Raw genomic sequence first — 24,473 nt, 5'->3', positions numbered from 1 at the left:
CACGGGTTCGAGCCCTGGTTTGGGAAGATCCCACGTGCTGCAAAGCAGCTAGGCCCCTGCACCACAACTACTGAGCCTGCGCTCTAGAGCCCGCGCACCTAGAGCCAGTGCTCCGTGACGAGAGAGGCCACCGCAATGAGAGGCCACCTCAATGAGAGGCCCGCACACGGCAATGAAGAGTAGCCCCTGCTCACCGCAACTAAAAAAGAAAGCCCACGCGCAGCAACAAAGACCCAACGCAGCCAAAAATAAATAAATTAATTAAAAAAAAATAGAATGACAGTTTTTGCACTTACATTTAAATTTATAATTAATTTGAGTAAGTTTTCTGTATGATGTAAGGTAAGGGTCTGAATTCATCCAATTTGCATATGGATATCCAATTGTCCCAGCAACATTTATTGGAAAAAATATCCTTTCCCTGTTGAATTGTCATCACTAAAAGTCAATTGACCATAAATATGAGTTTATTTCTAGATTCTCTATTCTGTGCCATTGAATTATAGGCCTATCCTTATGCCATTACCATACTGTTTTGATTACTGTACCATTAAGTTTGAAATGTGATAGAGTAAGTTCTCTGTCTTCTTTTATAAATTAATTAATTTACTTTATTATTTATTTTTGGCTGAGTTGGGTCTTTGTTGCTGTGTGCAGGCTTTCTCTAGTTGTGGCGAGCGGGGGCTACTCTTCATTGTGGTGCGCGGGCTTCTCATTGTGGTGGCTTCTCGTTTCAGAGCATGGGCTCTAGGCACGCGGGCTTCAGTAGTTGTGGCTCGCGGGCTCAGTAGTTGTGGCGCACGGGCTTAGTTGCTCTGTGGCATGTGGGATCTTCCCAGACCAGGGCTCGAACCCGTGTCCCCTGCATTGGCAGGCGGATTCTTAACCACTGCACCACCAGGGAAGTCCATGTCTTCTTTTTCAAAATTGTTTTGACTAATCTGGGTCTTTTGCAATTCCATGTCAATATGGATCAGCTTATCAGTTTCTACAAAAAGCCTGATGGGATTTGAATAGGGAATGCATTGGATATATAGATCAATTTGGGGAGAAATGCCATCTCAGTATTTAGTCGTCCAATCCATGAACATGGAATGTCTCTTATTTGTTTATATTTCATTTTTCTCAGCAATGTTTTAAATTTTTCAGTGTATAAGTCTTGTTCTCCTTTCATTAAGTTTATCCCTAACAATTTTTTGTTCTTTGTGAATTGAATTTATTTTTAATTTTCACTTTCAGATTATACATTACTAATGTGTAGAAATACAATAGGTTTTAAAAATTTAGATACAATTCCCATACGATGAAATTCATCCTTTGAAAGTGTAAAATTTAGTGGTTTTAGTGTATTCCCAGTGGTTTGTAGCATATGCACAGTTGTGCAACCATCACAACTATCTAATTCTAGAACATTTTCACCCCAAAAGAAACCCTGGCTCCATTAGCCATCACTCTCCATTCCTCTCTCTGCCCAGCCCCTGCCCACTACTGATCTACTTTCTGTCTCTATAGATTTGCTCCTCTGGATATTTCATATGTATGAAACCATGTAACATGTGGCCTTTTGTATCTGGCTTCTTTTACTTAGCATGTTTTCAAGGTTCATCCATAGTGTAGCATGTATTAGTATTTCTTTCCTTTTTATAGCTGAATAATATTACATTACATAAATATACCACATTTACAATTGATTTTTGTAAATTGATCTGATATACTGTGACCGTCCTGAACTCATTTCTTAGTTCTAGTAGATGGAGTTGGGGTGGGGGCGGAGGGAAAGTTTTAGGATTTTCTACATCATGTCATCTGTGAATGAAGATAGTTTAACTTATTCCTTTCCACTGTGGATGGCTTTTACTTCCTTATTTTGGTCTATTGCACTGACTAGAACCTCCAATACAATGCTGAATAAAGATGGCAAGAAGGGACATCTTTATCTTGTTCTGATCTGAAGAGGAAAATATTCAGTCTTTTCCCATTACATACACTATTAGCTTTAGGTGCCTTTTGTCAGGTTGATGAAGTTCCCTTTTATTTTCTAGTTTTGTGAGAGTTTTTATCATGAGTGGGTGTTGGATTTTATCATATGCTTTTTCAAAGTGTCTATTGAGATAATCATGTCAGTTTTTCACATTACTATAATGTATTAATTTAATTTTCTGATGTTGAACCAGCTGTGCATTCGTGGATAAATCCCACTCAGGGTAAATAATCCCTTTATGTTGCTAAATTAGGTTTGCTAATAATTTAAAGTTTTTTGTATAATTTCAAGAGGAATATTAATGTGTAGTTTTCTGTTCATGTGATGCCTTTGTCTGACTATGGTGTTATAGGATGGCCTCATAGGATGATTTAGGAACCATTCCCTCTTTTCTGAAAGATTGGTATTATTTCTTCTTTAAATATTTAAGCATATATAGAAATACAGTTGACGTTTTTATACTGACCTTGTATCTTGTGGCCTTGTTAAACTCATGTATTGGTGCTAAGCAGTTCTGTTTGTTCATTTTGTGAATTCCTGAGAATTTTTTACATACAGAATTCTTTTCTTCTGGTGTCTTTGTCTGGCTTTGGTATCAGGGTAATATTAGCTTCACTGAATGAGTTGGGAAGTGTCTCTTCTTCTATTTTCTGAAAGGGTTTATGAAAGATGGTTATTATTTATTCTTTGAATATTTGGTAGAATTTACCAGTAAAGCCATCTGTGCCTGGGCTTTTCTTTGTAGGAAGATTTTAAATTACTTATTTAATTTCTTTAATTAATATATATCTGTATGGATTATTAATGTCTTTTTGAGTCAGTTTGGTAATTGTGTCTTCCTAGAAATTTACCTGTTATATCTAAGTTATCTAATTTCTTGACATGAAGCTGCTTATTATATTTCCCTAGTCCTTTTACTTTCTGTAAGGTCAACAGTTATGTCCTCACTTTTATTTCTAATCTTGTTCATTTATGTCGTCTTTTTTCTTGGTCAAAGTAGCTAAAGACTTATCAATTTTGTTGACTCTTCAAAGAACTTTGACTTTATTGAGTTTCTCTATTGTTTTTCTGTTTCCTGTTTCATTAATTTCTACTCTCATCTGTATTATTTTATTTCCTTCCTTCTGCTTCCTTTGGATTTAATTTGGTCTATTTTAGTTTCTTAAGGTGGAAGCTTATGTTATTGATTCAGTATGCTCCATTTTTCTGTAGGCACTTTTGTTCTGTTGAGGTATAATTGACATACAACATTATGTTAGTTTCATAACATAATGATTCAATATTTGTATATTTGGTGAATTGATCTCCATAGCACATCACCATACATAGTTACAGAAGTTTTTTCCTTATGATGAGAATTTTTAAGATCTTTTCTCTTAGCAACTCTCAAATATGTAATACAGTATTATTAACTATAGTCACCATGCTGTACATTACATCTCCATGATTTATTTATTTTATAACTGAAAGTTTGTACCTTTTGACATGCTTCACCCATTTCACCCAACCCCGCAACCCCACCTCCGTCATCACCAATCTGTTCCGTGTCTATAAGCTTGATTTCTTTTTCTATAGGTATTTAAAGCTGTAAGTTTCCCTCTAAGCACCACTTTAGTTATGTCTTATAAATTTTGATATTCTGCTTTTCCATTTTCATTCAATTGAAAATATTTTCTAACTTCCCTTGTAGATTGTTCTTTAACCCATCAGTTATTTAAAAGAACAGTGTTTAATTTTCAAATACTTGGGGATATCCCAAATTTATATCCATTGTTGATTTCTAACTTAATTCCAACATGGTTGGAGAACATACCTAGTACAATTTCAATCCCTTTAGATTTATGAAACTTGTTTTTTATATGCTTGAAGATTATATATTCTGCTGTCATTGGATAGAATCAATTAGGTCAAGTTGGTTGATAGCACCGTTCAAGTCTTCAATATCCTTGCTGATCTTCTGTTTAGTTGTTCTATCAAGTACTGAGAGTGGGGTATTGAAGTCTCCAGCTACAACTGTTATGTTTCCCATTTCTCTTTTAAATTCTGTAGTTTGCTTCATATGCTTTAAGGCTTCGTTGTTAGATGTGTATACATTTATAACTACTTTATTTTCCTAAAGAATTGGCCTTTTTATCATTATGGAGATGTCCTTTTGTTTCTAGTAGTATTTTATGTCTTAAAGTTTACTTTGTGTTCAAATTCAAGCAGTTTTTAATGGCTGCCTTGGCTCTTAATTTCTGTGCCGTCGCATCTCCTTTGCATTTGTGTGCTGACTCATAGTCAGCCATTTGTGTGTGCATAGTTTGGGCCCTCTCTGGTCTCTCCTGCATGGATATGTGGAGAGTTTATTAGGCCCTCCTACGACTTATTTCCCAGACCTCCTTAATAAATTTCTGGATAGTCTGCCAATCCATTTTTTGCCCTAGTTAGTATTGAAACCTCAGACTATCTGAGCCACTGTTTTTCCTTGTTCATATGCTACCGAATGTGCTACTGTTGTTGACAATGCTGTTGAACTTAGAGTTCATCCAAGTTCCATTCCAAATCTATTGAGCCCTCTCTGGTGGTGAAGCTGCTAGTTTTCATAGTTTGTCCCTTTAAAGTTGAACAGACTCTTATTGTTCCTAACTCAAAGTTCTATTGATTTTCATGAATAACTGCTACTCCATTTGCTGTGTACCTTTAGTCAATTTTCAGAATCCTGAAATGATTGCTTTAGACAATTATATCCAGTTTATTGTTGCTTTTGGGGAAGATTTGTCAAGCTACTCACTCTGCCACACTATTTAGAAGTCCCATCTCATAATTTTCTTTTATTATATTGTCTTTGTCAGGTTTTGGCATCAATATTATGCTGACCCATAAAGTGAATTGAAAATGCTCCTGTTTTGGGGAAAAGTTTGTGTGACTGTTATTTCTTCCACAAATGTATGTTCTTCCACCTAAGCCTAGAGCTTTCTCTGTGAGAGTTGCTTGATTTAGTTTAAGAGTTTTACAACTATTCAGATTTTTGAGGAATTTGTCCATTTCATCTGAGTTATGGAATTTATTGGCATAAAATTGTATATATTATTCTGTTAATATTCTTTTAATGTCTGTAGAATTTGTAGTGACATCTCTTTCATTCCTGATATTTGTAATTTGCATTTTATTGCTTTTCCTTGACTAGTATCACTAGAGGGCTTATTAATTATTAATCTTTCCAAAGAATCAACTCTTGGACTTGTTCATTTTCTCTTTTATTTACCTATTTTCTATTTGATTAATTATGCTTTTAATTCTTTCATTCTACTTTGGATTTAATTTACTCTTCTTTCCTAGCATCTTAAGGTAGAAACTTAGGTTACTCATTTTAAAGCTTTCTTCTTTTTCTAAAATAGGTATTTAAAGGTATAAATGTCTTTATAAGAACTACTTTAGCTGCATCCGTAAATTTGAATTTTTTTTTGCGGTACACGGGCCTCTCACTGTTGTGGCCTCTCCCATTGCAGAGCACAGGCTCTGGACACGCAGGCTCAGCGGCCATGGCTCACGGACCCAGCCGCTCCGCGGCATGTGGGATCTTCCCGGACTGGGGCACAAACCCGTGTCCCCTGCATCAGCAGGCGGACTCTCAACCACTGCGCCACCAGGGAAGCCCAGATTTAATCTTTTGAACAATACTGATATATTTTATGGCCCACCATACAGTCTGTCCTTGTCAACGTTCCATATGTTCTTGAGAAGGATATGTACTCTGCATTTGTTCAGTATAGCATAAGATCTTTTATGTTTTTACTGATTTTCTAATTGTTTTATTAATAACTAAAATCTCTAACAATAATTGTGGATTCATCTAGTCCTCTCTTTAGTTTCATCAGTGTTTCTTCATACATTTTGAACTCAATTAGATGCTTACTTATTTAGAATTGTTACATCTTCCTGGTATACGTTGTTATGGACTGAATTGTGTCCTCCTCAAATTCATATACTGAAGCCCTAATCTGCAACATGATTCTATTTGGAGATAAAGCCTTTAAGTCAGAAATTAAGGTAAAATGAGGTCATAAGGGTGGAGCACTAATCTGATAGGATTAGTGTTCTTATAAGAAGAGGAAGAGACACCAGATATCTCTCTACCTGTGCCTGTGCCCAGGAGAAAGGTCATGTGAGGAGACAGTAAGCCAGGAAGAGTGGCCTCAATCTGTCGATGGACACTTAGGTTGCTTCCATCTCCTGGCTATTGTAAATAGTGCTGCAATGAACATTGTAGTACATGTCTCTATTTGAATTATGGTTTGCTCAGGGTATATGCCTGGTAGTGGGATTGCTGGGTCATATGTTAATTCTATTTTTAGTTTTTTTAAGGAACCTCCATACTGTTCTCCATAGTGGCTGTATCAGTTTACATTCCCACCAACACTGCAAGAGGGTTCCCTTTTCTCCACACCCTCTCCAGCATTTATTGTTTATAGATTTTTTTGATGACGGCCATTCTGACTGGTGTGAGGTGATACCTCGTTGTGGTTTTGATTTGCATTTCTCTAATGATTAGTGATGTTCAGCATCCTTTCATGTGTTTGTTGGCAATCTGTATATCTTCTTTGGAGAAATGTCTATTTAGGTCTTCTGCCCATTTTTTAATTGGGTTGTTTGTTTTTTTGATATTGAGCTGCATGAGCTGCTTGTAAATTTTGGAGATTAATCCTTTGTCAGTTGCTTCATTTGCAAATAGTTTCTCCCATTCTGAGGGTTGTCTTTTGGTCTTGTTTATGGTTTCCTTGCTATGCAAAAGCTTTTAAGTTTCATTAGGTCCCACTTGTTTATTTTTGTTTTTATTTCCATTTCTCTAGGAGTTGGGTCAAAAAGGATCTTGCTGTGATGTATGTTATAGAGTGTTCTGCCCAAGTTTTCCTCTAAGAGTTTTATAGTGTCTGGCCTTACATTTAGGTCTTTAATCCATTTTGAGTTTATTTTTGTGCATGGTGTTAGGGAGTGTTCTAATTTCATTCTTCTACATGTAGCTGTCCAGTTTTCCCAGCACCACTTATTGAAGAGGCTGTCTTTTCTCCATTGTATACTCTTGCCTCCTTTATCAAAAATAAGGTGACCATATGTGCGTGGGTTTATCTCTGGGCTTTCTATCCTGTTCCATTGATCTATATTTCTGTATTTGTGCCAGTACCATACTGTCTTGATTACTGTAGCTTTGTAGTATAGTCTGAAGTCAGGAAGCCTGATTCCTCCAGCTCCGTTTTTCTTTCTCAAGATTGCTTTGGCTATTCGGGGTCTTTTGTGTTTCCATACAAATTGTGAAAGTTTTTGTTCTAGTTCTGTGAAAAATGCCATTGGTAGTTTGATAGGGATTGCATTGAATCTGTAGATTACTTTGGGTAGTATAGTCATTTTCACAATGTTGATTCTTCCAATCCAAGAACATGGTATATTTCTCCATCTGTTTACATCATCTTTGATTTCTTTCATCAGTGTTTTATAGTTTTCTGAGTACAAGTCTTTTGCCTCCTTAGGTATGTTTATTCCTAGGTATCTTATTCTTTTTGTTGCAATGGTAAATGGGATTGTTTCCTTAGTTTCTCTTGCTGATTTTTCGTCATTAGTGTATAGGAATGCAAGCATTTTTTCTTAAAGTTTTTTTTTTTGGCTGCATGGCATATAGGATCTTAGTTCCCTGACCAGGGGTCGAACCCGTGCCTCCTGCAGTAGAAGTGTGGAGCGTTAACCACTGGACTGCCAGGGATGTCCCCAAACTGCCTTTTTTTTTTTTTTGGCTGCGCTGGGTCTTCATTGCTGCATGCAGGCTTTTCTCTAGTTGTGGCGAGCGGGGGCTACTCTTCCTTGTGGTGTGTGGTCTTCTTGTTGCAGTGGCTTCTTTTGTTGCAGAGCATGGGCTCTAGGTGCACAGGCTTCAGTAGTTTCAGCACGCGGGCTCAGTAGTTGTGGGTAGCAGCTCTAGAGCGCAGGCTCAGTAGTTGTGGCACATGGGCTTAGTTGCTCCACAGCATGTGGGATCTTCCCAGACCAGGGCTCGAACCTATGTCCCCTGCATTGGCAGGAGGATTCTTAACCACTGTACCACCAGGGAAGCCCCCAAACTGCCTTTTTATCCGTAAAAAATATTCCTCTTTCCTAGTAATCAACTCTGTGTCTTGAAGTTTATTTTGTCTCATATTAATATAAGCCTATTGTGTGCACAGTATAACTTTCTCTGTCCTTTTAATTTCAATCTGTGTCTTTATATTTAGAGTTCGTCTCTTCCATATAGTATATAGTTGAGTCTTGTTTTTTTTTTTGAATCCATTCTGTGTTTTATCCATTTTTTATCCATTCCATTTTTTTTGTTTTAATTATTGACATGGTTGGGTTGTAGTCTACCATCTTGCTGTTTCTTTTCCATTTGTCCCTTTTTTTGCAGGGGGGGGGAGGCTTTCTTGTTCTTTTCCTTTCCTGTCTTATTCTAGGTTAATCAAATATTTGTTAGTATTCCATTTTATTTCCCCTATTGGCATCTTAGCTTATTCTTCTTATAATTTTTTAATGCTTGCTCTAGGGCTAATAATGTGCATTCTTAACCTATCAAAGTCTAGTTAGTCAATATTTTACCACTTCACACCTCCCTCTTCATACTTCCCACTTGTCTTGATACCTGACACTTCACAAATGTAATAATCGTATAACAGTATAATTCCATTTATATTCACCCATCCTTTGAGCTATGTTTGTCTCAGCTTTTACTTCTACAAATATAAACTCCATCTTGCACATGTTTTGCTTTATTCAGTCAGTTATCCTTTAGAGAAATCACTAAAAAATATAGACTTTGTATTTACCCACCTATTTAGTTTCTGGTGTTCTTTATCTCCCTGTGTCCTAAAGATTCCAACTGCTCTATCTGCCCTGAACTCTGATCTCTGTTACTCAGCAAAATGGGACCACTGTGCTTTGTTTGGACTCTATCTTACAATTCCATAGTCAGAAAATTATTCCCAGGCAGGGAGCCAGGGTAAACAGGGGCCTGCCTACCTTATGAGTTTCTTTTCTCTTAGGGATTATCGATATGGGCTGCCTGTTAACCAATGCCTCAAGAGACAGTCAACATGGAGTTTCAGAGCCAAAACAGAATAAGGAAGGCATCAACCTGGGAAGGCAGCCTGTTATAAGATATTGGAACCTAAGCACAGTAATGACGGCGTCTGTGTAGGAAGACAGCCTGTTGTATGATAGGAGCCTAAGAGAGGTAAAGAGAACATCTAAGCAGTTTTTCTGACCCTGAGCAGTGTGAGAGGGGTGTTCTAATTACTTTGGCAGTGTACCAGATTACTCCAAAACTGAATGGCTCAAAATAGCAATAATCATGTATTATCTTTGCAGGTTTACATGTGTCTGGAATTTACATAGCTCACAGCAGGAATGGTTTGTCTCTTCTCCACAGCATCTGGGATATCAGTTGAAAAGCTCAAAGGCTTAGAGCTGAAAGCATCTGAGTGTTCATTCACTCAAATATCTAGCAATTGATGCTGGCTTTCAGCTGGGGGCTTCAGTTTCTCTCTATATGGGCTTTTCCATGTGGTTTGAACTTCCTCACAACATAGTGGCTGAATTCCAAGGTCAAGCATCCAGAGAGAGAGAAACAGAAAGAGGCAGGCAGAAGCTGTGTTGCTTTCTAACCTAAAAAATCATGCAGCATCACTTTCACTGCATTCTACTGATTAAGGCAGTTAAATAGTCCATTCAGGTTCAAAGGGAAAGAACAAAGGGAAAGAGCCTATCTCTTCAGTGGAGGAATATCAGTATCTTGTAATAAGGGCATGTCAGATGGATGTATATTGGCATGACTTGAAAATATAATCTGCCACAGTGGGTGTTTGCATGGGGAGCAGGTCGTTGCAGGGTGATGGAGCACAAGTGAGATGAGGAGGATGTCCTTGCGGGAGAGCAGCCAGCTTATAATGTTGGAACAACAATGGAGAAGAAAGTTACCATGTGGGGAGTCGGCAGCCCCACACAGGGTGATAGCCCAAGCAGCCTGAGGAAGGTGCCTATTCGGAGGCAAGGACAACATTGGGTGTCTGACTCTGAGTGGGATGAGGAGATCATTCATTGGGTGCGAGAATGCAAGGGTCAGTGACTCAGCACAGGGTGTTGAAACATATGTGGAGTGAGAAGAGCATTTGCAGAGGTTAAGAGGCAGTGGATTAGTGGGGAACTGGTTATGTTCAGGGGGACTAATCAAATAAGTAAATATATTAAGAATAACGGAAGCCACGTTTATCACTGTCAGAGAAAGAAGTTACAAATTAGAAAAGGAAAAAACTAGAATGAACCTTGTCATTTCACAGTGGGATAGGAGGAGTACTTATATTCCCTAGTTCTGTCCACTGGGAGGGTTTGGGAATAAGTGACACCTAAAAAGCAATGAGCACGCTTAGCACCCAAATCTTTGTTTCTAAACATGGCATAAAAGGAACCAGGGCTTCTTAAAGAATTGGCTGATTCCAGGGTTGGGGCAAAGAAAGTACAAAATAAGCCTGGATATCTTGTGCCAGAAAGTAAGGAAATATTTAAAGAAGGATGGGAACATGTCAAAGTGGCACAGAAGCAGCTTGCAGGGAATTCTGTGGGCCAAATCTGGGACAATTGGAACTTCAAGGTAAATAATGATGTATTATATATTATAACTAACAGAACAAAATAGGAATCCTTGAGTCTACACTGATGTAAATCATAAATTGAAAGTCTGAGGAGGAACAGGATAGTACGTACATAATTTCAATGTACCGCCCCGTAAAATACTTTTTTTTAATATCTTTATTGGAGTATAATTGCTTTACAATGGTGTTTTAGTTTCTGCTTTATAACAAAGTGAATCAGCTATACGTATACATATATCCCCAATAAAATACTTTCAAATGCAAAGGCAAATCACCTTAATTAAGTGATGAAAGTGAACAACATTAATAATGGGACAAATGGAATTATGTGCCACCTAATAGAATGCAATGAGAAAAACAAGCTCATTTCTGTCGTATCATAGACTCAAGAACTGTTCCAGATTGAGGGAGACTAAAGAGACTTGACAATGTGATATAAACTTTTGCTATAAAGGATATCATTGGGACAACTAGTGAAACTTTAATGGGATCTATGGATTAGGTGGTAGCAATATATCAGTGTTAATTTCCTGAATTTGATTCTTGCCCTCTAGTAATGTAGTGTGTCCTTGCTTGAAGGAAATATACACTAAAATATTTGGTGCAAGGGAGTATCATGTCAGTAACTTACTCTCAAACCATTCAGGAAAAAAACAGTTGGCCTCCATATTCATGGGTTTGTAAATGTAAAACACATTTATATTGTATTAGGTATTATAAGCAATCTAGAAAGGATTTAAAGTGTACAGAAGGATATGCGTAGGTAATATGCAAATACTGCACCATTTTATGTGAGACTTGAGCATCCCTGGATTTTGGTATCCACAGGGGGTCCTGGAACCAATCCCTCATGGATACCAAGGGAAAACTGTTCTTTTTACTATACTTACAACTTTTTTGTAAGTTTGAGGTTGTTTCCAAGTTATTAAGAAAACACAATGTGCAGTAATTGCAACTTTGATCACAAAACTTGAATTTGATTAAGACACAATCCATTACTAATAATGGATTTCACAGGAATTACCTACTCTGACATACATGTGAAATCTGCAATGAAATGTTTGTGTAATACAAGGAAAATATCAACATTATTTATATACTAACCAGGAACCTTGAAAACAATCACAATTATAGCTATAAGTTTCAAAGAGAAATGCATTCTTCAAAATATTAAACATAGAGTTTTTATATGACCTAGAAATTCCACTCCTAGGTGTATACCTAAGAATATTCAAAACATGTCCACAGAAAAACTTGTACACAAGTGTTCATAGTAGCATTATTCATAATAGCAAAAAAGTGAAACAATCCAAATGTCCATCATCTGATGAATAAACAAAATTGGTATATCCATGCAATTAAATTATATTCATTAATAAAAAAGAAGTACTGACACACGCTGTAACATGGATAAAATGTGAACATATGCTAGGTGAAATAAGCCAGACACAATAGGTGATATACTGTATGATTCATTTATATGAAATATCAGAATAGGCAAATCCATACAGACAGAAAGCAGATTAGTGGTTGCCAGGGGCTGGGTGGAGAGAGAAATGGAGAGTAATTGCTAATGGAGACAGGGTTTCTTCTTGGGGTGATGAAAATGATAGGATGGTTGCACGACTCTGTGAATATACTGCAAATCACTTAATTGTTCACTTTAAAAGAGTGAATTTTATGTATGTGACTATCACAGTAAAAAAAAGTAAAAATAATCCAATGAAAGTCTAATCTAGTATTAAACAGATGAGAAATCTATTAAAACATTTAAATGAAATATCAAAAGTTAAACACATGACAAAGAATATAAATTTCTGCCAGAAGCCAACGTTAGCCTAGAACTCAGTTCCCTTAGAAAACATGAACTCTGGGACTTCCCTGGTGGTGCAGTGGTTAAGAATCCACCTGCCAATCCAGGGGACACGGGTTTGAGCCCTGGTCCAGGAGGATCCTACATCCTGCGAAGCAACTAAGCCCATGCGCCACAACTACTGAGCCCGTGTGCCACAACTACTGAAGCCCGCACACCTAGAGCCCGTGCTCCACAACAAGAGAAAACACTGCAATGAGGAGCCCACACACCACAACGAAGAGTAGCCCCCCCTCACCGCAACTAGAGAAAGCCCACGCACAGCAACGAAGACCCAACACAGCCAAAAATAAATAAATTAATTTAAAAAAACAAAACAAAACATGAACTCTACACCTATATACCAGCAACAAATAGATTAAAAATATGATTTTTAATATACCATGCAAGGTACCTAGGAATAAATCTTCAACAATGTATATTACTTTTATGGATAAAATTATAAAAATGTATTGAAAGACATTAAAGAAATGGATAATAAATGGAAAGATTTATATATCAAATTCATGATTAGGAAAACTCACTATCATAAAGATAGCAGTCTTCCCCAAATTGTCCTATGCAATTTAATAATCAGATTCTAACATACATAAAAAAGGTTGGCCAAGACAATTATCAATAATGTAGTAAGACTTCCCTATCACATATTATAGATTATTACAAAGCTATAGTTTAATGAAAACCAGTTGTATTGGGCTTCCCTGGTGGCGCAGTGGTTGAGAGTCCACCTGACGATGCAGGGGACACGGGTTCGTGCCCCGGTTCAGGAAGATCCCACATGCCGCGGAGCGGCTGGGCCCGTGAGCCATGTCCGCTGAGCCTGCGCGTCCGGAGCCTGTGCTCCGCAACTGGAGAGGCCACAACAGTGAGAGGCCCGCGTACCGCAAAAAAACAAACAAACAAAAAAAGCCAGTTGTATTCGCATGAGTTTAGAATAGAACAGTTTAGAGAGCCCAGGAACAGACTATTTCATATTTTAAAACTTAATCTATAACAGAGGTAACATAGCAAATCAATGGAGAAAGGATGCAACAGTACTCTCCGGAAATAATGCTACCTTTTATGGAAGAAGCTGGAAATATATATGTGCATTTTTAGTGATCACAATGACTAGAGGTTGCTACAGGTATTTAATAGGCAGGGATCATTAATACTAAACATCCTGCTATACATGGGACATTGCTGTACAACAGCCATATCCAAAATGCCAAAAATGCCCTTGCTTAGAAATCCTGAACTAGTCAGTAAATGGTGCTGAAACAATTCATTATCCATATGGAAAAATTAAAATTATGTTCCTGCTATATACCATATACAAAAAACTATTCCGGGGGATTAAAGACCTAAGCGTGGGAATTGTGAAAGTTACAAAAGCCACAGACCAGGAAAAGATATTTGCAATACATTTAACAAAGAATGAGTGTATCAGTGATTAATTGAATTTAGTTACTACTAATAAAAACAACAGTGACTTAAACAAGATAAAAGTTTAATTTCTCTCTCAAAAAAATTAAATCTAGGGGTAGGCATTAAAAGCAATATGGTGCCTCCATGGTTATCAAGGACTCAGTTTCTTCTATCATTTCCATCCTCAGTGATGCTTTATGGTCCAAGATGGCTGCTTTACCTTTGGCCGTAGTTCCATGTTCCAGGCAGGAATTAGGAGAATTCCTAATTAGGAATTAGGAATTTTCCAGAATTTTTTCTCAAAAACACGGCATTCCAGAAAGCCCCATCTCCTGACTTATTGTACAATTCATTACCTACCTCTACCTGTAACAGAGGTTGGTAAATAAATTTTCAACTGGGTACAATACCAAAAGTTCTATAGTTGTACATGGAGAGTGGACATTATATAACTATTTAGAACAGGGGTCAGCAAACTATGACCAGTGGGACAAATCCAGCCCACAGCCTATTTTGTAAATAAAATTTATTGGAACATTGTCATGCCCATGTATTTATACACTGCTTATGGCTGCCTTCTCAGTGAGAGTTGAGGGTCCTGACAGAGTCTGCAGAGCCTGAAATATTTACTATCTAGCCCTTTACACAAAAAGTACACCCACCACCCCTAATCTAAAAGACAAAGAGGTACCAGGGGTTAAGAATCCGCCTGCCAATACAGGGGACACAGGTTTGAGCCCTGGTCCGGGAAGATCCCACATGCAGTGGAGCAACTAAGCCCGTGCGCCACAACTACTGAGCCTGCGCTCTAGAGCCCACAAGCCACAGCTACTGAGCCCTTGTGCCACAACTACTGAGCCCTCATGCCACAACTACTGAAGGCTGCACGCCTAGAGGCCGTGCTCCACAACAGAAGCCACTGCAATGAGAAGCCCGCGCACCACAACAACGAGTAGCCCCCACTCACTGCAACTAGAGAAAGCTCGCGCACAGCAATGAAGACCCAACACAGCCAAAATATAAATAAATAAAAAATAAGTTAAAATAAATTTAAAAATAAAGACAAAGAACTCCTACTAATTAATATGAAAATGATAAATAAAATAATAAATGAGTATGAAAATATTAATAGGCAATTCACAGACTACAAATATGTGCAACATCATGTATGAACTTTTCAAACAGTTCTAGGCAAAAGAAGCCAGATATAAAAAATACATACTGTAGGATTCCATTTATATGAAGGGCAAGAACAAGTAAACCTGATGATAGAGGTCAGAACAGTAGTTATCTTTGGGGTTGGGAGAGGGCATCTAGGAGCCTTGTGGGATGCTGATTGTCTATATCTTGATCTGTGTACTGTTTTCACACATACACACATACACACACACACACACACACACACACACACACATGCACACCCAATATGTAAGTTATGCAGTTTTCTGTAAGGTGTGCAACTTTTCTTTTCTAATCAACCCCATTGCATCAGATACCTTTAAATAAAAAAAACTAAAACTCTGGCAAAGATGAAAAAGTTTGATAATTCACTGTTTTGGTCAAGAGTGTAAGAAAATAGGCCCTTTCATATGTTCCTGGTGAGATTGCAGATTGTCATAACTTTTACAGAGGTCAATTTGGTAACAACTTTCAAAATTACAAAAGCATGTATCTTTTGAGCAGCATTCAACCTCTAGAAACTTATCCTCAGATATGTTCATATATATGTAAAATAATATATGTACAGAGTCATAAATGCAGCACTTTTTTGTAATAGCAATGGCTATGCAGCCATCAAAGAACAAAGCAGTTAGTTTTTTAATAATATATATATTTGAATATACTATAATATACATAATATGCTATAATGTAATATATTCTTCAAAATATATTGATAGTGTTAAGTGGAAAAACAAATAGCCCTGGATAGAGTGTATGATGACAAGCTTTATGTAAAAATTAAAATGTACGAAGTTAGCAAAGGAATCAATTAAATTTGTAAATAGAGAATCCCTGTCTGGTTCCTTGCTGTAACTGTAACTGTAACTGCTGTAACTAGCTTTAGTGTTTTGCCATTTAAACTGATATTTAACTGACAAATAGTCATTATCAAGTTTCAAGGGTTTCCTTCCCTATCTAATTGAAAATTTTTATAAGGAATGGTTTTTGGATTTTATCAAGTATCTTTTTAACATCTATTGGCTTGATCATATTTTTTCCTTTAATTCACTGATGTTAAACATATTAATACATTTACAGATATTGACCCATCTTTGTATTCCTAGAATAAACCTTATTTGATTATTTAAAAAAAATCAATCCGAAGTAGATAAAACTAAAATAGAATAGAACTGGGTTAGATATTTTTATGATTGTTGACTATAAAACTTTAAATAATAGATATAATTAGAATAAAAAAGGAAAGTCTTCCTTCACATCATTATAATAACTTTGTTAATTTTTTTAAGACTTTTTTTTTTTTTAATGTGGACCATTTTTAAAGTCTTTATTGAACTTCTTACAACACTGTCTCTGTTTTATGTTTTGGTTTTTTGGCCCCGAGGCATGTGGGATCCTAGTTCCCCGACCAGGGATCGAACCCACACCCCCTACATTGGAAGGCGAAGTCTCAACCACTGGACAACCAGGGAAGTCCCCAACTTTGTTAATTTTAAAACAATATTTTAAAAGAAATAAACCTAAGAATATAAACGCCAGCATGATTATAAATATATTTGGCAAAGTAGTAGGCCATTAGTTAAATTGGGGGGAAAACTGTATTCCTATATACCAGTGATAACTCAAAAACACCTAAGTTCAAAAGCAAGGAAAATGTATAATTAAATACTAAGTTCAATTTTAATATCAGTTGTATCTTACAACAAGAGATTTACTCAAAATAAATAATGAAATGATAAAGCGGATTAAATTAAAGGAAGATCTAAGTAAACTATATTTCTAGGTAGAATACTAAGTTCAGTTAAGGTACAAAATGACTGAAATGTGTTTATAAAGCGATTAGTACAGAGCCTAGCACCTATTAAATATTCAATAAATTTTAGTTCTCCCTGCACCTAATTTAATATAATGTTGTAATACAATATCAATTAAATCCCTCATGAATATTTTATAAAATTTCATACAAGGGAAAATAAAATTTATCTGAAAGAGCAAAGAGGACACAAATACTAAATAATACATGTTTTTTAATGAACACTAATAGATTTTCCAAGATTTTTAAAATATCATGAAAACCCTAAGATATTAAGTCAAATGTAGAAAAATTGTTCAAACAAAGTAGGTTCAACAGTAAAAGAACTTAATTATCCTCACACCATATACTATTTTAAAAGTCTGGTGAGTTAAAAAGTTATACACGCAAAATTCTATTAAAAAGCTATGAAAAAGAATATTATAATATTCCATCTTTCTAAAGATAAAATCCTGACTAGCAAAGAAATTAAGGTCAAAAGTAAAATGGTTATATTTGAATTTTTTTAAAAAAATCTGTTACACAATAAATACCAAAAGGAAAGAAGGGAAATGGGAAACATTTGTATGACATTCATAACTTATAAAGAGATACTAATTAAAATATAGAGATAACTGATTGAAATATATAGTCAGTACACTAAAACCTCAAAATAAGTCATCAAATTAATTAAATCATTACGTAAGGATAAAATTTAAATTCTTTACCATGGCCTACAATGCCTTACAAGATCTAGTGCTGCCTACCTCTCCAGTCTCATTAGCGCTTTCTCCCCTGGTACACCATCCTTCAACCACCCTGACCTTTTTCCAGTTCCAAGAACATACCAAACACTTTCCCTTGGAAACATGAAGATCTCTTCCTCCTTAGGGCCTTTGCAGATGCTGCTGGTTACCTGCTGGAAGCTCTTTTCCTCATTCTTCACGTGGTTAACTCTTCAGTCTTCAAGTCTCAGATCTACCCTACATGATACCCTACCTAAAGTGAATCCCCCTTATAGTGTTCTATTTCAGCTCCCTGTTGTCTTCCTTAGAGTACTTATGACCTTTTGTAGTTATTTTGTTCATTTGCTTTTGTCAGTCTCCCTCATTAGACTATTGAATCATGTAAATCTCATTCACCCCATATTCCCAAATACAGTGTCTGACAACAAATGCGTTCAATAAATATTTGTTGAATAAATAAAAACTGAAAACCCAAGTATCAGATAATAATGAAATTACTAAATTATGATATAATATATTAAAACAAGGAAATGCTATATAACTATATATAACTATTCAAATTGACAAGTATGGAAGTAGTAAAAGAAAATGTCTATATGAAATAATGGTGAATGAAGAAGCAGATCAGGATGCACATATATCATACAACTATGTAAGGCAACTATATATACATCCAACTTAAAATGACTAGAAAATAACTCATAGTGACAAAAAGGTTGTAACAATTAGCAGGCTTTTTGTAAAGAAAGCAGGTTGCTAACAATAATATTGTATAAAGTCAGTATTGTGGAAGAGTGCTTACAAAATAACAGTGAGAAAACAGAGCATAGTATTGTATGTACACCATGACTATAGCTAGGCCAAATTAAATATAGATTGAAAGAGGATACAGAAATAAAAATACCTATTGCATCAAGGTGAGAAACATGCATAAAATCTGTTTTTTAAATTTTCTTTTAAGGTTGTTGGTCTTTTAAAAATAATACTTATAATGGCAGATAGTCATGAATGAATAAATAAATAAATCTCATTATCTCAACACCCAATTAATAAAGGAGTAACATTTTAGGTAAATATCTTTAGTCTTTTTTTCTAGTATATATAAGCAAAAATATCTGTAAAATAAAATTAGAACTACACTATACATTTATTTATTTATTTATTTATTTTTTGTGGTAAGCGGGCCTCTCACTGTTGTGGCCTCTCCCGTTGCGGAGCACAGGCTCTGGACGCGCAGGCTCAGCGGCCATGGCTCACGGGCCTAGCCGCTCCAGGGCATGTGGGATCTTCCCAGACCGGGGCACGAACCCATGTCCCCTGCCTCGGCAGGCGGACTCTCAACCACTGCGCCACCAGGGAAGCCCTATACATTTATTTTTAACGTGCTTTTTCTCATTTAGTAATATAAACATTTTCCCAGTCTATATGGCTTGGTAATAAACTTTCAAAAACATTTTAAACAACAAGGTAATATTAGTAGTGGAGAGAGACACTAGTGGACTGAGCACAGCAGAAGGAGTAGATCCAGAGCTCAGATCCATACCAACGTGCAAGTGTTTAAGCCAAACACTAAGCATCTCTAAGGATCAACTACTACATCCATAAAACAGAGCAATACTGAAAGAGGGTGAAGCTGATGCTTCTTTACAGCTATTTTAAAGAGTAAATAAACAATGTAGGAGGGACTTCCCTGGTGGTCCAGTGGTTAAGACTTCGGGCTTCCACTGCAGGGGGCACAGGTTCGATCCCTGGTTGGGGAACTAAGGTCCCGCACGCCACGCGGCACGGCCAAATAAAATAAAATAAAGTTAAAAATAAACAGTGTAGGGCTTCCCTGGTGGCGCAGTGGTTGGGAGTCCGCCTGCCGATGCAGGGGACACGGGTTCGTGCCCCGGTCTGGGAAGATCCCACATGCTGCGGAGCGGCTAGGCCCGTGAGCCATGGCTGCTGAGCCTGCGCGTCCGGGGCCTGTGCGCCACAGCGGGAGGGGCCACAACGGTGAGAGGCCCGCATACCGCAAAAAAAAATAAAAAATAAAAATAAAAATAAACAGTGTAGGAGAGGGAAGGCATGAAATATACTGACCAAACTGACAAATGCTAACTCCCAGAACAGTCTCCCAAGCAATCCATCAGACCAATAACATAAAACTCACACCATATCCCCAGGAGAAGTCCGAGCTGCCTTCAGTAGAGATCCCTGTGCCTGTATAACTTGGAAAAGCAGACCTTGAATTCCCAGTGTCAGCTGATGTAAAAGGTGATTCTTGTGTGATGTCAGACTCACTAAATGCACAATTTGGAAGGAGAAGAGAAAACAGAAAAATTCTTATATTTCCTCAAGTTTCTGCAGCATTAACTACTCAGCAATCTATTAGGTGATAAGCATGTGTAGAAATATATCCACAGAGGTAAAAATAAATGAAGGACTTGAAATGTAAGCATCATAGTAAAGTCGGATCTAATTCCTACAGAATTGATGGCAGCCATTCTAAATAATTCTAGTCTTAGTTTACAATGAATACTTTAACATTCCACTTATAATATCTACCCTTGAGAACTAAAGACATTTCAGAAACGTCTAGGAATTCACATAGAATAGTATGTGAACTTGTATGGCACTTTTAGTTTACCAAGCACTTTCACAGATATTAACCCCATTTTATCCTCACAACAACCTGGTGATGCAGAACTCAACCCCTTTTTTAAGACAAAGAATCTGAGATTCAGTACTAGGTGTTGAAACTAGGTTTTATGACTGTAATTATTCTATGATACCACATTGCTTCTCAGAACCCTCTGTGAAGTTACCGTATCCTCTATTTCTTAAAATAATAACTGCAGCTAATATTTACTCAGCATTTACTGTATTTTATCTCATTTATATTCAGAACACCCTTTAAGAGATACTATTACCAGGTAAGTAACTTGCCCACTGTTATTCAGCTAATAGATGACAAAACCAGGATTAAAAATCAGATCTGTTTGGGTTCCTCCTGAGTCTCTGTTTTTAACTACTTCATAATACTGCTTTTCAAAGGTTATAAAAATAAGTGTGTTTCCATTAGCTGTTCCAGAATGAAAGTTGAATGGTATTGAAAAAGTGTGATAAAAATTCTTGTTTTCTTTCATTAGTACAAGGCTTGATACCAATCCTAAGGCAAAAAAACAAAACTTTTGCCATTATCAAGTGCAATAAGCAAACAAGTACAATTTTTGTTATTACCTTTGGGAACTTATGTCGTTTTCATGGCTGTCATTGGTAGAGGAAATTGCATCCAGCTGCTCTGGAAGGGGATGATGATTAAGAGGATGTTTTGTTATTCCTTTCCTGTGAAAGAGAAAAACAAAGTTATATTTCCTGTAAAGAAAAAATATATACTTTTCAGTAACTTGATCTACAAGTTCGTCACCTACTTCTTGCTGTTCTGGAACTGCACTGTACAATACAGTAGCCATTAATCACTAGCAGTTAAAATGTGGTCAGTTGGAAATGAGATGCACTTTAAGTGTAAAACACATAGGATTTCGAAGTCTTAGTACAACAAGAATGTACAATGTATCATTAATTATTTTATCTTGATTACATTTTAAAATGATAATATTCTGGATATATTTGGGTTAAACAAAATATATTCTTAAAATTAATTTCACTGCAAATTGAAAATATAATAAGGTATAACCACATACCTATTAGAACAGCTAAGATAAAATATGGTGATAACACTAAACGCAGATAAGGATATGGAGAAACTGGATTTCTCATACATTGCTGGTAGGAATGTAAAATGGTGCAGCCACTCTGGAATAATTTCAGTTTCTTATAAAACTAAACACATGTGTTTATCATGAGACCTAGCCATTGCACTCTTGGGCATTGATCCCAGAGAAATGAAAATTTATGTTCACACAAAAATCTGTACACAAACGTTCACAGCAGCTTTATTTATAATTGAAAAAGGTTGGAACAACTGAAATGTTCTTTGACAGCTGAATAGTTAAACTTTGGTATATCTACACAATGGAATATGATTTAGCATAAAAAAGGAGTGAACTGATACATGCAACAACTTGGATGGATTTCAAGGGCATCATACTTTGTGAAAAAAGCCAATCTCAAAAGGTTACATATACTATATGATTCCATTTATATTACATTCACAAATGACAAAACTATAGAGGTGGAGAAAAGATTAGTGGTTCCAGGGTGTGAAGAAAGGAATGGATGTGACTGTAAAGGCATATATAAGGATGTTTCCTGGTGGTGATGGAACAGCTCTGTATCTCTATTGTATTGGTAGTTACATATATCAATAAATGAGACCAAATTGCATAGAACTATATATACATATATACAAAGGAGTGGATATAAAAACTGATGAAAACTGAATAAGGTTTATAGTCTAGTTAACAGTACTGTACCAATGTCAGTTTCCTGGCTTTGAAATTATATGATAGTTACGTAAATTGTCATCATTGGGGGAATCTGGGTGAAGGGTTCATGGGACTTTGTACTATTTTTGTAACTTCCTGAGTCCATAATTATTTCAAAATAAAAAGGTAAAAAAGTTAATTTCACCTGTTTCTACTATTTTTTTTAATGTGACTACCTGAAAAATTTAAATTATATATGTGTTTTGTATTATATTTCTATAGGACAGTACTGTTCTAGAGAGTTCAACATGTGCATTAGAATAAACTATGGGGTCAATTATTATATGTTCCAGTCTTAATCATCCACAATAGACTTTCCTTCCCCACAAAATTCTGTAGTCAAATAACATGATAGGTTAAACAAAGTTACACAGGTTTCTTTACAAGAGGTCTTCCCAGGGCTTTTAATATGCAAATGTATATTATAAATCTAATACTCTTGTTTCACAGGAAAGGAAAGTGAGGCACAGAGGGATTAAGTAACCTGCTTAAGGTCATATGGCTAGTAAGTAATGGAGCCAGGATTCAAATCCAAGTAGTTTGTTTGAGGCTTCTCAGAGCAAATGAATAGTTTGAGATTTTAGTAAATTGTACCATTTTTGTATATAAAGACCTAGTCAGCAGAGCTTGTACTTTAAACTATTTCTCAAATGGTGGGCATGGATTTGTGTAGAGCTATTTGTACTTCTCTCATTCAGTGATTTTACAACCAAAAGCTTGTCTTTGAGACAGTGGCGGGGATCAGAAATGTGGATTCCAGCTATGAAATAGAAACTTAAAACATATTTTAGTCTGTCAGAGAAATTTGGTTATCAAGTGACAATTAGATAATACCAAAGAAATATTAAATTTGATCATAGCTTTGTGGTTACATAAGAAAATGTGTATAATTTTTAGAAATGCATAATGAAGTATATGGGGTGAAATGATAGTGTCTGGGGTTTTCCTTCCTTATTTCACAGATGACAGACAGGCTGAAAAAAATATATAGATGAAAGATGAAGCAAATATATTAAAATTTTGATAACTGTTTAATGTAGGTGATGGGTAGGTCATTATATTATTCACTATACATTTATGCTTGAGATTTACCATTTTTAAAATGTTAAGCTGTATATTTTATCCCAACCTGTTTTCAATATCTATAATTTGGAACTATTAGGGAGAAAACTAAAATTACTTCTTCAAAGCAAATTATCATTATAACACCTAAAGTAAAAATTACTTTTAATATACTGTTAGTTAGGGCTTCCCTGGTGGCGCAGTAGTTGAGAGTCCGCCTGCCGATGCAGGGGACACGGGATCGTGCCCTGGTCAGGGAAGATCCCACATGCCGCGAAGCGGCTGGGCCCGTGAGCCATGGCCGCTGAGCCTGCGTGTCCGGAGCCTGTGCTCCGCAACAGGAGAGGCCACAACAGTGAGAGGCCCGTGTACTGAGAAAAAAAAAAAAAAATATATATATATATATATATATATATATATATATAGTTATTTAGATGCATATAATCTTCATTATCATCATTATTCACGTTATTCTGACACTTCTAGAGAATCATCTTTTGGGAGAGTTATCTTTATGGAGTATCAAGTCAACAATAGAGAACAAGTAACATAACCATACTGGGTCAATAATTCTGGCCCAATAAGCGCTATCAACAATTTTTTCCATAAATGATATTTTTTTCACTCTCAGAATGGTCAGAATTAATTATAAAAGCAGATTTTTGCCTAAGCCCTGTTCCCTTTATTGGTAAATGACTTTCTTCTTCCTATTTGCTAAAAAAGCCTATTAACTGAACTGCTTCTGTGTCCTATCCTATTATTTAGTAGATAATAAGCTTCTGAAAGGCAAGGAAAGATCATAGACTGATTTTGTTTGTATGGCTATTGTACCAAGCAAAGATGGGAAGGGACAAGGAAATTACCATTTACCGAGGACCTACTATGTGTCAAGCCCTATGCCATCACTTTAGATATGCTTTTAGATAAGGTCTTATTCCTATATTACAGAAATGAAGGCTCAAAGATTTAGTAATTTGCCTAAAATTAACAAGGCTACAGAAGAGTCTAAACAGAAACCCAGATGTGACTGAAGATACCATGCCTGTTAATTGCCCTGTATAGTTAATATTTAATTAATAAATGTATGGTTGCTAAAATTACATAGTTTAGTGGAGGAAAAATATTGGTATTTGGGGTTGAAAAACCCAAGCTCAAAACCTATTGGTTATATAATCTTAAGATGTGTACCTTTCTGATATTTTCATCTGCTGAAAAACTAAAGATAATCATACCCATCTTACAGAGTTGTTAAGAGAATCAAAATGTGAAAATCTTTTTGAAAGTGTAAAGCATTAATAAATGAATGACATTATCATTACTTCCTACATTATAACACTTCACTAGGGGTGGGA

General features: G+C 36.2%; 1 protein-coding gene across 3 annotated transcripts in view; it reads right to left on the bottom strand.

Annotated features, from left to right (window-relative positions):
- Positions 1–24,473, bottom strand: part of FAM149B1 (family with sequence similarity 149 member B1) — a 61,047-nt gene that overhangs the window by 35,680 nt on the left and 894 nt on the right. For 2 of the 3 annotated variants that reach the window (XM_082674352.1, XM_082674354.1), the window contains exons 2-3: positions 20,852–20,956; positions 19,782–19,911 (exon numbers count right to left, since the gene is read on the bottom strand). In XM_082674352.1, coding sequence (XP_082530478.1) covers positions 19,782–19,911; positions 20,852–20,956 — 235 coding nt within the window. Of the gene's footprint in view, positions 1–2,447; positions 2,608–19,781; positions 19,912–20,851; positions 20,957–24,473 lie in introns of those variants that run through there. The other variant, XM_082674353.1, reaches the window with a different exon arrangement.

Source organism: Grampus griseus, assembly GCF_964374135.1.
Source record: "Grampus griseus genome assembly, chromosome: 16".
Lineage (NCBI taxonomy): Eukaryota > Metazoa > Chordata > Mammalia > Artiodactyla > Delphinidae > Grampus > Grampus griseus.
The sequence above is the reverse complement of the archived record's forward strand: the minus strand, read 5'-3'. Positions and strand labels throughout refer to the sequence as shown.